Below are 13,088 nucleotides of genomic sequence, written 5' to 3'. Positions count from 1 at the left end.
AATACAAAATGACATATTGGTTTCCTTAGCCTGTAAGCAATTGATGGACAAGATGTGATTGACAGCAAGCCATGCATTGGTTTAGTTTCATGGCACTGTTTTCAAATGCTAATATCTTTATTAGTATTTTTTGTGCATCGTGTCCAAACAATTAGCATTTTTGAATCTGAAAGTGAATAGAGCCGAATATATTGATAAAAGTCACCTTGTCTGAGAGAGATTTACATGGTTATCAAAAAGTCACGCCGGGGTAAACCTACACGTGTCATGACTTCCGCCGAAGTCGGTCCCTCTCCTTGGTCGGGCGGTATTCGGCGGTCGACGTCACCGACCTTCTAGCCATTGCTGATCCATTTTTCATTTTCCATTGGTTTTATCTTGTCTTACATCACACCTGGTTCCAATCTCATCAATTACATGTTGTGTATTTAACCCTGTGTTCCCCCTCATGTCCTTGTCGGTGATTGTTTGTATGTGATGTGCAAGTTATGTTCTGGTGCGCGACGGGTTTTGTACCCACTTTTATTATTTTGTATATTTTGGTTTTTGTAGTTTTGTGAGCACTTATTAAACAACTCTGTTTATACCAAGTTCGTTCTCCTGCGCCTGACTTCCCTGCCACCAGCACGCACCCATTACAACACGAAACACAGCCCTTATTTTAAGTGTTTGACCGCTAGGTTTTATGGGTATTATAACATCTACACTGTGGGGCTCTATACAGATCTCACACCTAGTGCAGAATGCAGATCCATCACTTTTGAATGCCAAGTAGAGAAGAAAAATCTTGCCCCATAACTGGTTGATCACCCCTGCAAGAGCTGTAACCTGGACAACAATGGAAAACTCTGTGGGTGGGGGATGGGAAAGGTCCTAGTAGAGTTCTCTTTGAATACCTCAAAATTCTCTTTAACTCCATTTAGAATTGGCACTTTGTTGCCTCAGTTTCTTGTTAAAGGTAAATTCCACCCATGTCAACATCAAATTCGTCATTTCCAGCACTAACCCAACATGTTTCTATGTTTTCTACTCAGAAAGATAGATGCAGATAAGTGTTTTTGATGACATCATCCGGAGACACTGATGAGGTGCTTCTGCTGCTGATGCTATCATCCAGCTTCCAGCTCAGCCTCCACTCTGAGGGGAAGCCCATGTTGGTCATGAGAGCGGCCTTCCCCTGCTGCAGCTCCGAACTGTAGGGTGACAGGACTGTCAGGGTGGGACTGATCTCACCTAAAATACAGGTGGGAAGTTAGGGTGAGGGGAGTTGACTGATACAACAATAACGATGCAGCAGTTTTACATCTTAACTGTAAATGAAGGGTTTATTCCATCAGTAGGTTTCTGTTCCTCAAACAGTTTATCTTTGTTTCACCTGAAGTCTTTCAGTTTTACCTCTCTTTGAGTAGTTACTGAAGCATAACGACATAATTCACCTTTAGATGACTGAAAATACATTTTTCCTATTATGTTGCATTACAACCTGGAATTAAAATGGATTTTTGGGGGGGGGTTGTGTCGTTTGATTTACACAACATGCCTACCACTTTGAAGATGCAAAAAAAATTGGGGGATGAAACAAGCAAGAAATAAGACAAAAGAACAAAACTTGAGCATGCACAACTATTCACCCCCCCCAAATTCAATACTTTGTAGAGCCACCTGTTGCAGCAATTACAGCTGCAAGTCTCTTGGGGTATGTCTCTATAAGCTTGGCACATCTAGGCACTGGGATTTTTGCCCATTCTACAAGGCAAAACTTCTCCAGATCCTTCAAGTTGGATGGGTTCAGCTGGTGTACAGAAATCTTTAAGTCATACCACAGATTCTCAATTGGATTGAGGTCTGGGCTTTAACTAGGCCATTCCAAGACATTTAAATGTTTCCCCTTAAACCACTTGAGTGTTGCTTTAGCAGTATGCTTAGGGTCATTGTCCTGCTGGAAGGTGAACCTCTGTCCCAGTCTCAAATCTCTGGAAGACTGAAACAGGTTTCCCTCAAGAATTGCCCTGTATTTAGCACCATCCATCATTCCTTCAATTCTGACCAGTTTCCCAGTCCCTGCCGATGAAAAACATCCCCACAGCATGATGCTGCCACCACCATGCTTCACTGTGGGGATGCTGTTCTCGGGGTGATGAGAGGTGTTGGGTTTGCGCCAGACATAGCGTTTTCCTTAATGGCCAAAAAGCTCAATTTTAGTCTCATCTGACCAGAGTACCTTCTTCCATATGTTTGGGGAGTCTCCCACATGCCTTTTGGCGAACACCAAACGTGTTTGCTTATTTTTTTCTTTAAGCAATGGCTTTTTTTCTGGCAACTCTTCCATAAAGCCCAGCTCTGTGGAGTGTACGGCTTAAAGTGGTCCTATGGACAGATACAGATACACAGATCTCCGCTGTGGGGCTTTTGCAGCTCCTTCGGGGTTATCGTTGGTCTCTTTGTTGCCTCTCTGATTATTGCCCTCCTTGCATGGTCCGTGAGTTTTGGTTGGCGGCCCTCTCTTGGCAGGTTTGTTATGGTGCCATATTCCTTTCATTTTTAAAATAATTGATTTAATGGTGCTCCGTAGGATGTTCAAAGTTTCTGATATTTTTTATAAACCAACCATGATCTGTACTTCTCCACAACTTTTCCCTGACCTGTTTGGAGAGTTCCTTGGTCTTCATAGTGCTGCTTGCTTGGTAGTGTTGCAGACTCTGGGGCCTTTCAGAACTGGTGTATATATACTGAGATCATGTGACAGATAATGTGACACTTAGATTGCACACAGGTGGACTTTATTCAACTAATTATGTGACTTCTGAAGGTAATTGGTTGCACCAGATCTAATTTAGGGGCTTCATAGCAAAGGGGGTGAATACATATGCACGCACCACTTTTCCATTTTAATTTTTTTTTATGTCATGTTTTTCATTTCACTTCACCAATTTGGTCTATTTTGTGTATGTCCGTTACATGACATTCAAATAAAAATCCATTTAAATTACAGGTTGTAATGAAATAAAATAGGAAAAACGCCAAGGGGGTGAATACGTTTGCAAGGCACTGTACATTCAACTGTCATCAAAACTGAACTGCATTGTATTTCTCCCCTTTTGGAATGGGATTTAAATCAGAATTACATTTTTTAATTATTAGTTATATATAACTCAGCAAAAAAAGAAACGTCCTCTCACTGTTTAACTGCGTTTATTTTCAGCAAACTTAAATATCTGTAAATATTTGTATGAACATAACCAGATTCAACAACTGAGACATAAACTGAACAAGTTCCACAGACATGTGACTAACAGTGTCCCTGAACAAGGGGGGGGGGGTCAAAATCAAAAGTAACAGTCAGTATCTGGTGTGGCCACCAGAGGCATTAAGTACTGCAGTGCATCTCCTCCTCATGGATTGCAACTGCACCAGATTTGCCAGTTCTTGCTGTGAGATGTTACCCCACTCTTCCACCAAGGCACCTGCAAGTTCCTGGACATTTCTGGGGGGAATGGCTCTAGCCCTCACCCTCCGATCCAACAGGTCCCAGACGTGCTCAATGGGATTGAGATCCGGGCTCTTCGCTGACCATGGCAGAACACTGACATTCCTGTCTTGCAGGAAATCATGCACAGAACGAGCTGTATGGCTGGTGCCATTGTCATGCTGGAGGGTCATGTCAGGATGAGACTGCAGGAAGGGTGCACGTGAGGGAGGAGGATGTCTTCCCTGCATCGCACAGCATTGAGATTGCCTGCAATGACAACAAGCTCAGTCTGATGATGCTGTGACACACCGCGCCAGACCATGACAGACCCTCCACCTCCAAATCGATCCCGCTCCATAGTACAGGCCTCGGTGTAACGCTTATTCCTTCAACGATAAACGCAAAATACGACCATCACCTCTGGTGAGACAAAACCGCCACTCGTCAGTGAAGAGCACTTTTTGCCAGTTCTGTCTGGTCCAGTGACAGTGGATTTGTGCCCATAGGCGACGTTGCTGCCGGTGGTGTCTGATGAGGACCTGCCTTACAACAGGCTTACAAGCCTTCAGTCCAGCCTCTTTCAGCCTATTGCGGACAGTCTGAGCGCTGATGGAGGGATTGAACATTCCTGGTGTAACTCTGGCAGTTGTTGTTGCCATCCTGTACCTGTCCCGCAGATGTGATGTTTGGATGTACCAATCCTGTGCAGGTGTTGTTACACGTGGTCTGCCACTGCGAGGACGATCAGCTGTCCGTCCTGTCTCGCTGTAGCACTGTCTTAGGCGTCTCACAGTACGGGCATTGCAATTTATTGCCCTGGCCACATCTGCAGTCCTCATGCCTCCTTGCAGCATGCCTAAGGCACATTCATGCAGATGAGCAGGGACCCTGGGCATCTTTCTTTTGGTGTTTTTCAGAGTCAGTTGAAAGGCCTCTTTAGTGTCCTAAGTTTTCATAACTGTGACCTTAATTGCCTACCGTCTGTAAGCTGTTAGTGTCTTAACGACCGTTCCAAAGGTGCATGTTGATTAATTGTTTGTGGTTCATTGAACAAGCATGGGAAACAGTGTTAGACCCTTTACAATGAAGATCTGTTATTTGGATTTTTACAAATTATCTTTGAAAGACAGGGTCCTGAAAAAGGGATATTTCTTTTTTTGCTGAGTTTACATATACATACATACATACATACATACATACATACATACATACATACATACATACATACATACATACATACATACATACATACATACATACATACATACATACATACATACATACATACATACACACATACACACATACACACGCACACAGTTCGAAGTTGGGAGTTTACATACACTTAGGTTGGAGTCATTAAAACTCGTTTTTCAACCACTCCACAAATGTCTTGTTAACAAACTGTAGTTTTTGCAAGTTGGTTAGTACATCTACTTTGTGCATGACACAGGTAATTTTTCCAACAATTGTTTACAGACAGATTATTTCACTTATAATTCACTGTATCACAATTTCAGTGGGTCAGAAGTTAACATACACTAAGTTGACTGTGCCTTTAAACAGCTTGGAAAATTCCAGATAATGATGTCATGGCTTTAGAAGCTTCTGATAGGCTAATTGACATCATTTGAGTCAATTGGATTTGTACCTGTGGTTGTATTTCAAGGCCTACCTTCAAACTCAGTGCCTCTTTGCTTAACATCATGGAAAAATCTAAAGAAATTAGCCAATATTTCAGAAAGAAAATTGTAGACCTCCACAAGTCTGGTTCATCCTTGGGAGCAATTTCTAAATGCCTGAAAGTACCACGTTCATCTGTACAAACAATAGTACGCAAGTATAAACACCATGGGACCATACAGCCATCATACCGCTCAGGAAGGTGATGCGTTCTGTCTCCTATAGATGAACATACTTTGGTGCGAAAAGTGCAAATCAATCACAGAACAACAGGAAAGGACCTTGTGAAGATGCTGGAGGAAACAGGTACAAAAGTATTTATATCCACAGTAAAACGAGTCCTATATCGACATAACCTGAAAGGCCGCTCAGCAAGGAAGAAGCCACTGCTCCAAAACTGCCATTAAAAAGCCAGACTACGGTTTGCAACTGCACATGGGAACAAAGATCTTACTTTTTGGAGAAATGTTCTCTGGTCTGATGAAACAAAAATGGCCATAAAGACCATCGTTATGTTTGGAGGAAAATGGGGTAGGCTTGCAAGCCGAAGAACACCATCCCAACCGTGAAGCACGGGGGTGGCAGCATCATGTTGTGGGGGTGTTTTGTTGCAGGAGGGACTGGTGCAGTTCACAAAATAGATGGCATCATGAGGAAGGAACATTATGTGGATATATTGAAGCAACACCTCAAGACATCAGTCAGGAAGTTAAAGCTTGGTCACAAATGGGTCTTCCAAACGGACAATGACCCCAAGCATACTTCCAAAGTTGTGGCAAAATGGCTTAAGGACAACAAAGTCAAGGTATTGGACTGGCCATCACAAAGCCCTGACCTCAATCCTATAGAAATTTGAACTGAACTGAAAAAGCATTTGCGAGCAAGGGGGCCAACAGACCTGACTCAGTTACACCAGCTCTGTCAGGAGGAATGGGCCAAATTCACCCAACTTATTATGGACGCTTGTGGAAGGCTACCAGAAACGTTTGACCCAAGTTAAACAATTTAAAGGCAATGCTACCAAATACTAATTGAGTGTATTGTAACTTCTGACCCACTGGGAATGTGATGAAAGAAATTAAAGCTGAAATAAATCATTCTCTCTACTATTATGCTGACATTTCACATTCTTAAAACAAAGTGGTGATCCTAACTGACCTAAGACAGGGAATTTTTACAAGGATTAAATGTCAGGAATTGTGAAAAACTGAGTTTAAATGTATTTGGCTAAGGTGTATGTAAACTTACGACTTAAACTGTATAAATATATATATACACAGTACCAGTCAAAACTTTGGAAACACCTACTCATTCCAGGGTTTTTATTTATTTGTAATATTTTCTACATTGTAGAATAATAAGGAAGACATAAACTATGAAATAACACATTTAAATCATGCATAACCAAAAAACTATAGAATGCATTTTTTTCCTTGTCTTGCGAGATCATAGATGCAAATGCAGAAAATCTATCAATCAACAAGAAAATTAGAAAGTACACCTTCATGATCGATATTCCAAAAAGTTGAAAGTGTCAAAATGGTCAGAACAAATGATCTAATTAGAAATAAGATGTGGATGATCTTACTTCCAACATCCAGTCTGGTGCCTCCACCAAAAGTGTACCACAGTGATACAATCTCATTCAAAGGCCGTAAAACCCCCTAACACTATAGAGACACTACTCTCGCTCTTTGTAAAGCTACATTTAGCCAAACCAGTCAGATCTCAACAATAACAGCTCACCGAATGCTGCTTTATAACTGATGCCCTCTGCTGGTATGAAACTCCAGTAGATTGGACACATTCATGTTTGCTGTTGAACTTTCAACATTTCAGCATTATGTTGATATCTGTAACATATATTGTATTTTATAATGGAACAATATCCATTCAATGAATATCAGTTCCAACTCACTTGATCAAATCATCAAAAGGAGCTTACATGTGATACTTCAAGGAGGGAATCCACGTCCTTCTGAATTTTTCTGCATAAAGAGATACATCTTGTCTGTATACATATGTTTTTTGTTATGATTTTTAGACAACACATGAAAGATGGTGGTCAAAGACGTTGTTGTCGTGGGTTTCTGTTGTAAGGAAGGACAGCTCTCAGTCACGAAGTGTTCAACTCACAGTTGATCTATCCAAGTCTTAACTGATGATATGGTCCCCATAATGAAATAGTATGATTAGATGAAACAATATGATTTGCTATATTAACAGTTTCATACTGTTGAAAGTTCAATGGGGAACGTGAATGTGTCCAGTCTACTGGAGTTCCAGAGTGTACCAGTAGGGGGCATCATGCCTCTGTTACCATTCCCCTCTGTGTCTGTCTGGAGGTTTTTGAACAGCCAGTCAATCAGACTCTATCACTGTTGTGGACTTTTGGTGGAGGGACCAAACTGAGTGTTGGCTCTAAGTATTCAATTCTAGATCTTGACCTCTGATATCAACATCACAATTCATTTTCTTAATGGTATTACAACTACCTCAAATAGAAAGTTGAAATGTAGGCTCCATTTATTTTGGGAGAATTTGTGTTTCCTTTATTTGCCTTTTAGAATAGTACACTTAAAATGAAAATGTATATTAAAGTTGTAATATATCAAACGGTGCTTATACAGTGCGTTCATTTCAAACACGGTTATTGTTGAACTCAGAGTGGTTTGGCTAAATGTATGTTTTCAAAGAGCTAGACCTGCGTCTCTACAGTGTGAGGGGTTTTTGTACGGACGCTGAATGAGATTGTATCACTGTGGTATACTTTTGGTGGGGGCACTAGGCTGGATCTTGGAAGGACAGTGCATTCGGGAAAGTATTTAGACCCCTTGACTTTTTCCACAATTTGTTGTGTTACAGCCTTATTCTAAAATTGATTTAAAAAAATTGTCATCAATCTACACACTATACCTCATAATGACAAAGCAAAAACAGTTTTTATACATTTTTGCAAATGTATAAAAGAAGAAAAAAAAACATTTACGTAAGTATTCAGACACTTTACTCATTACTTTGTTGAAGCACCTTTGGCAGTGATTACAGCCTCGAGTCTTCTTGGGTAGGACGCCACAATCTTGGCACACCTGTATTTAGGGAGTTTCTCCCATTCTTCTCTGCAGATCCTCTCAAGCGCTGTCAGGTTGGATGGGGAGCGTCGCTGCACAGCTATTTTCAGGTCTCTCCAGAGATGTTTGATCGGTTTCAAGTCCGGGCTCTGTCTGGGCCACACAAGGACATTCAGACCCTTGTCCCGAACCACTGCCGCATTGTCTTGGCTGTGTGCTTAGGGTTGTTGTCCTCTTGGAAGGTGAACCTTCGCCCCCAGTCTGAGGTCCTGAGTGCTCTGGAGCAGGTTTTCATCAAGGATCTCTCTGTACTTTGTTCCGTTCATCTTTCCCTCGATCCTGACTTGTCTTTCCAAACGTTGTCCATTTAAGAATGATGGAGGCCACTGTGTCCTTGGGAACCTTCAATGCTGCATAATTTTTTGGGTACCTTTCCCCAGATCTGTACCTCGACACAATCCTGTCTCGGAGCTCTACGGACAATTCCTTCAACCTTATGGCTTGGTTTTTTCTCTGACATGAACTGTCAACCGTAGGACCTTATATAGACAGGTGTGATCCTTTCCGAATCATGTCCAATCAATTAAATGTACCACAGGTGGACTCCAATCAAGTTGTAGAAACATCTCAAGGATGATCAATGGAAACAGAATGCACCTAAGCTCAATTTCAAGTCTCATAACAAACGGTCTGAATACTTATGTAAGCAAGGTATTTCTGTTATTTAATACATTTGCTGGAATATCAAAAAACCTGTCTTCTAGGTGACGTTCGCCCAATCCTGACAGTCCTGCCCCCCCTCCAGTGTGGAGCTGCGGCAGGGTAAGGCCACTCTCAAGAGCTCCCGAGTAGCGCAGCGGTCTAAGGCACTGCATCTCAATGCAAGATGCGTCACTACAGTCCCTGGTTCTAATCCAGGCTGTATCACATCCGGCCATGATTGGGAGTCCCATAGGGCGGCGCACAATTGGTCCAGCGTAGTCCGGGTTTGGCCGGGGTAGGCCATTATTGTAAATAAGAATCTGTTCTTAACTGACTTACCTAGATCATGTGCCTGGCCAACAAATTGTACAGATTCTGTTGATGTTTAAAGCTTTTTGATCTTTTTCAAAATCCGAAGTCAAACTGCTGCCACTTGACTAGAGAACAGCATCCTCCACATCTGCTATTGCTGTCTCAATATGTCTCCCAATGTTGTTGATATAGATAATAAACAACAGAGGACCTAAGATTTATCCTTGAGGCACACCCGAGCACAACTCTACAGTGTCTGACTTACAACCATCTGCCTTAACACACTGGGTTTGATTTTACGGGTAGTTCACAGACCACAACCAGTAATCCCAACACACTTAAATCTCTGCACCAAGGTCCACAGTGTCAAACACCTTTTTATTTTAACTAGGCAAGTCAGTTAAGAACAAATTCTTATTTTCAATGACAGCCTAGGAACAGTGGGTTAACTGCCTGTTCAGGTGCAGAACAACAGATTTGTCCCTTGTCAGCTCAGGGATTTGAACTTGCAACCTTTCAGTTACTAGTTCAACACTCTAACCACTAGGCTACCCCACCTTTGACAAGTCTATGAATACAAATACGCAATGCAGCTTCCTATCCAGGGCACAGTGAACATCATTCAAAACCTTCAAATTTGCTGTGACAGTGCTTTGGCCAAACCTGAAACCTGATCGCAAACCACTCAAAACATTGTTTTCCTAGAGATAGGCCTTAAGCTGCTTATTGACTCCAATACCTTTGCCAGAATAGACGATTTAGATATGGACCGATAGTTATTCAGTAAAGTGGGATCACATCATTTCAAAAGAAGTAGGACAAATGTTGATTTTCACAATCTGGAGATTTCATTACATTCTAGAGTGAGGTTCAAGATGCATGTTAAAGGGGGAGCTATGATGTCTGCAGCTAATTGTAGGGGGTCTAGATTATCAGGGCCAGGGGATTTTTCTTTTTTTCAATCAATTGCTTTCAGGGTTCTACGCACCTCTGAGACAGTGCTTGGGAGCGTAAGGTCATTTCACAGGGAGCTCATGTTGATCTTTAACCCTCTCAAATAATCAGCCTGCATCAAGAAAATGTTGATTAAAATAGTTCAGAATAGAGGTTCTCTCTGTTACCACCTGTGAGTCAACCAGCAGTTGTTTAGAGAGCTGTGCATTTTGGGGGGGGGGCACTCTAAACCTTTCACAACATGCCAAAATGTTGAAGGATTATTCAGATGCTCAGCAGTAGATTTGAGGTAGTGGTCTGCTTTCAGGTCACAGCCACACCCTGAATCTGAAGGCTTTTAAAAGCCATACAATCAACTGAATCAGACGTTCTTGCTTTAGCCTACATAGCATTCCTTATGATTTCAGCTAGTTCATCTGAGAAACAAGAGTTGTCTCTGCCCTTAATTCTGTATTGTTTGAAAGGGGCATGCTTGTTGCATACATTGTTGCATACTTGTTGCATATGGAAGTAAAGAAAAAGCTAATTCAACATCAGGGATGAATTCAACTCTATTCCAGGCAATGTTAAAAAACATAATGTAAAAAACCCTGAGTATGAAACTGCTTCCATTTTCTTTTCATGAGGATATGTGGAGATAATGTAGTTTAGGAATTTTACCATCCCTTACACAGGCCACAGCGCAGTAATTTAAACATTTTCTTATTTAATTTTTGTACCTTTTATTTAACTAGGCAAGTAATCACTTATATGATTTGCAAAAACACCAGAAGCATTAAAACGATGTCGAGTGTTAGTTAAAATAAGATCAATCAAAGTGGATTTTAGAGGACACTTTGCATTCAACCTTGTTACATTGTTTACAATCTGAGTAAGAGTGTAGGTGTTACATAGATTTTTGAGTTGATCAGAGTTGGTTGTCAACAAGTCTAGGTTCAGGTTACCCAAAAGCACAAATTCAGATTTGACATTCTGTGGTAATAATTAAAAAAAAAACACAACCCAGAGAGCCAGCAATAGCAGATGGGGTCTATAATAACAGGATTCAAGGATGCGCAGAGATTTATATTCAAAGACAGATATTCAAAATGCTTGGGTTCGGTAACAGAAGTCAGAATGGTTGATAAAAACATATATTTTATGCATACAGCAACACCACCACCCTTAGATTTGCGATCTGCTCGAAAAACATTGTAACCATCAATGCCAATGTCTTTGTCAGTGATAGATTTTTTTGAGCTAGGTTTCAGAAAGCATAAATACATCCGGGGTCTGTGGTTTATATCCACATATTTACAAAATCAAGTTTTGGAAGAAGGCTAATACTGAAGCCATGTGCTCTAAACACACTGTTCTTTATCATGGTACTAATACTGAAGCCATGTGCTCTAAACACACTGTTCTTTATCATGGTACTAATACTGAAGCCATGTGCTCTAAACACACTGTTCTTTATCATGGTACTAATACTGAAGCCATGTGCTCTAAACACACTGTTCTTTATCATGGTACGAATACTGAAGCCATGTGCTCTAAACACACTGTTCTTTATCATGGTACGAATACTGAAGCCATGTGCTCTAAACACACTGTTCTTTATCATGGTACTAATACTGAAGCCATGTGCTCCAAGCTCAATGGAACTCTCTGGGAACAGGTGAACATCTGGCCATGGTACTGCTCTATTCTGGGAGTGTTGTGGTCACCCTGCCCATGCAAATCTGAGTTTCAACCCCACCAGAGCTCACAATCGCTCAGCCTCAAATCTTCTAGGACCGTGGCAGTTGTGTGTCTGACTAAAGAACTGAACATGGGCTGGGGAAGCAGACTTTACACTTAAAAAAATACGTTTTCCAAAATGAATCTTCAACTGTCCCCATAGGATAACCTTTTGTGGTTCCATGTAGAACCCTCTGTGTATACAGTATACAGTATACAGTATGTAAACTACATTTATTTGTGACATATATGTAGAATAATGATATCAAAGTAGTACTTCTTGAATGGAATCGATATGACTATTCACTTTCAGAGTTGGGGGGGTATAGAAGTAGGGCATGAATATTTTGGAAGATGGGTTTGGACAGGTTCAACATGTCCTTTAAAAGAAATAATTTTCTACAGCTCTGTATCATTACTGGTCCCAGTGTGTTTACAAAGATTTTTGCAGAATATATTGAGAGATACTGTATGGACAGTATCGTAGTCTATAGACAAGTCTAACCAATAAGCTACATTATTGTATTGAAGTGTCATATTGTGATGAATTGGTGTTTAGAATACTTTAGAATACGGGAGACTCTGTAGCTCTGCAGCTGTTGAGTCAGAGCAGTTCCTCTTTAGCTGAGGGAGGTTTTTATACGACGCTCTAACACTGTGGGAAAGGAAAGCTGGCACCCTGCTGACAGTAGTAATCTCCTGCATCTTCAGCCTGGATTCCACTGATGGTCAGAGTGTAATGAGTATATGAACTACCAGATCCACTCCCACTGAAACGACCTGGAATCCCAGACTGACGGGTTGTACCAGAATAAACCAGGAGTTTAGGAGCTTCTCCAGGTTTCTGTAGGTACCAGTGGAGATTATTACCAGTACTTGAACTGGCTGTACAGCTGATAGAGACAGTCTCTCCTGGACTAACAGACTGAGATTTAGGAGACTGAGTCATTATTATATCTGCTGATGATTCTGAAAAATAAAACATAAGTGAAGAAGAAATAATTAATAAGGTTATCACAACAAATAGACATTGCAAATATTCCACATTCTAACATGAAACATGATAAAACCAGATGATTCAGTTAAACCAGATCAGTTAACACCAGATGATTCGTTTTTATTATTATCTTCAATATTCATGAAGCCAAACTCATCATGAATCCAAGTTGGTGAAAGTG

At 41.0% G+C, this 13,088-nt stretch overlaps 1 gene segment (V, D, J or C); it reads right to left on the bottom strand.

The window, feature by feature from the left end:
- Nucleotides 1-1,030: 1,030 nt before the first annotated feature.
- On the bottom strand, nt 1,031-12,871 carry LOC106588257 (Ig kappa chain V region GOM-like). The segment is given in 3 exon segments: nt 1,031-1,233; nt 6,741-6,781; nt 12,564-12,871. Coding segments are annotated over 3 exon segments (540 nt in total).
- Nucleotides 12,872-13,088: the final 217 nt, after the last annotated feature.

This window comes from Salmo salar, chromosome 27 (genome assembly GCF_965601325.2).
Source record: "Salmo salar chromosome 27, fSalSal1, whole genome shotgun sequence".
NCBI classification, from domain to species: domain Eukaryota; kingdom Metazoa; phylum Chordata; class Actinopteri; order Salmoniformes; family Salmonidae; genus Salmo; species Salmo salar.
Note: the sequence above shows the minus strand (reverse complement) of the source record. Positions and strands in the feature narration are given on the sequence as shown.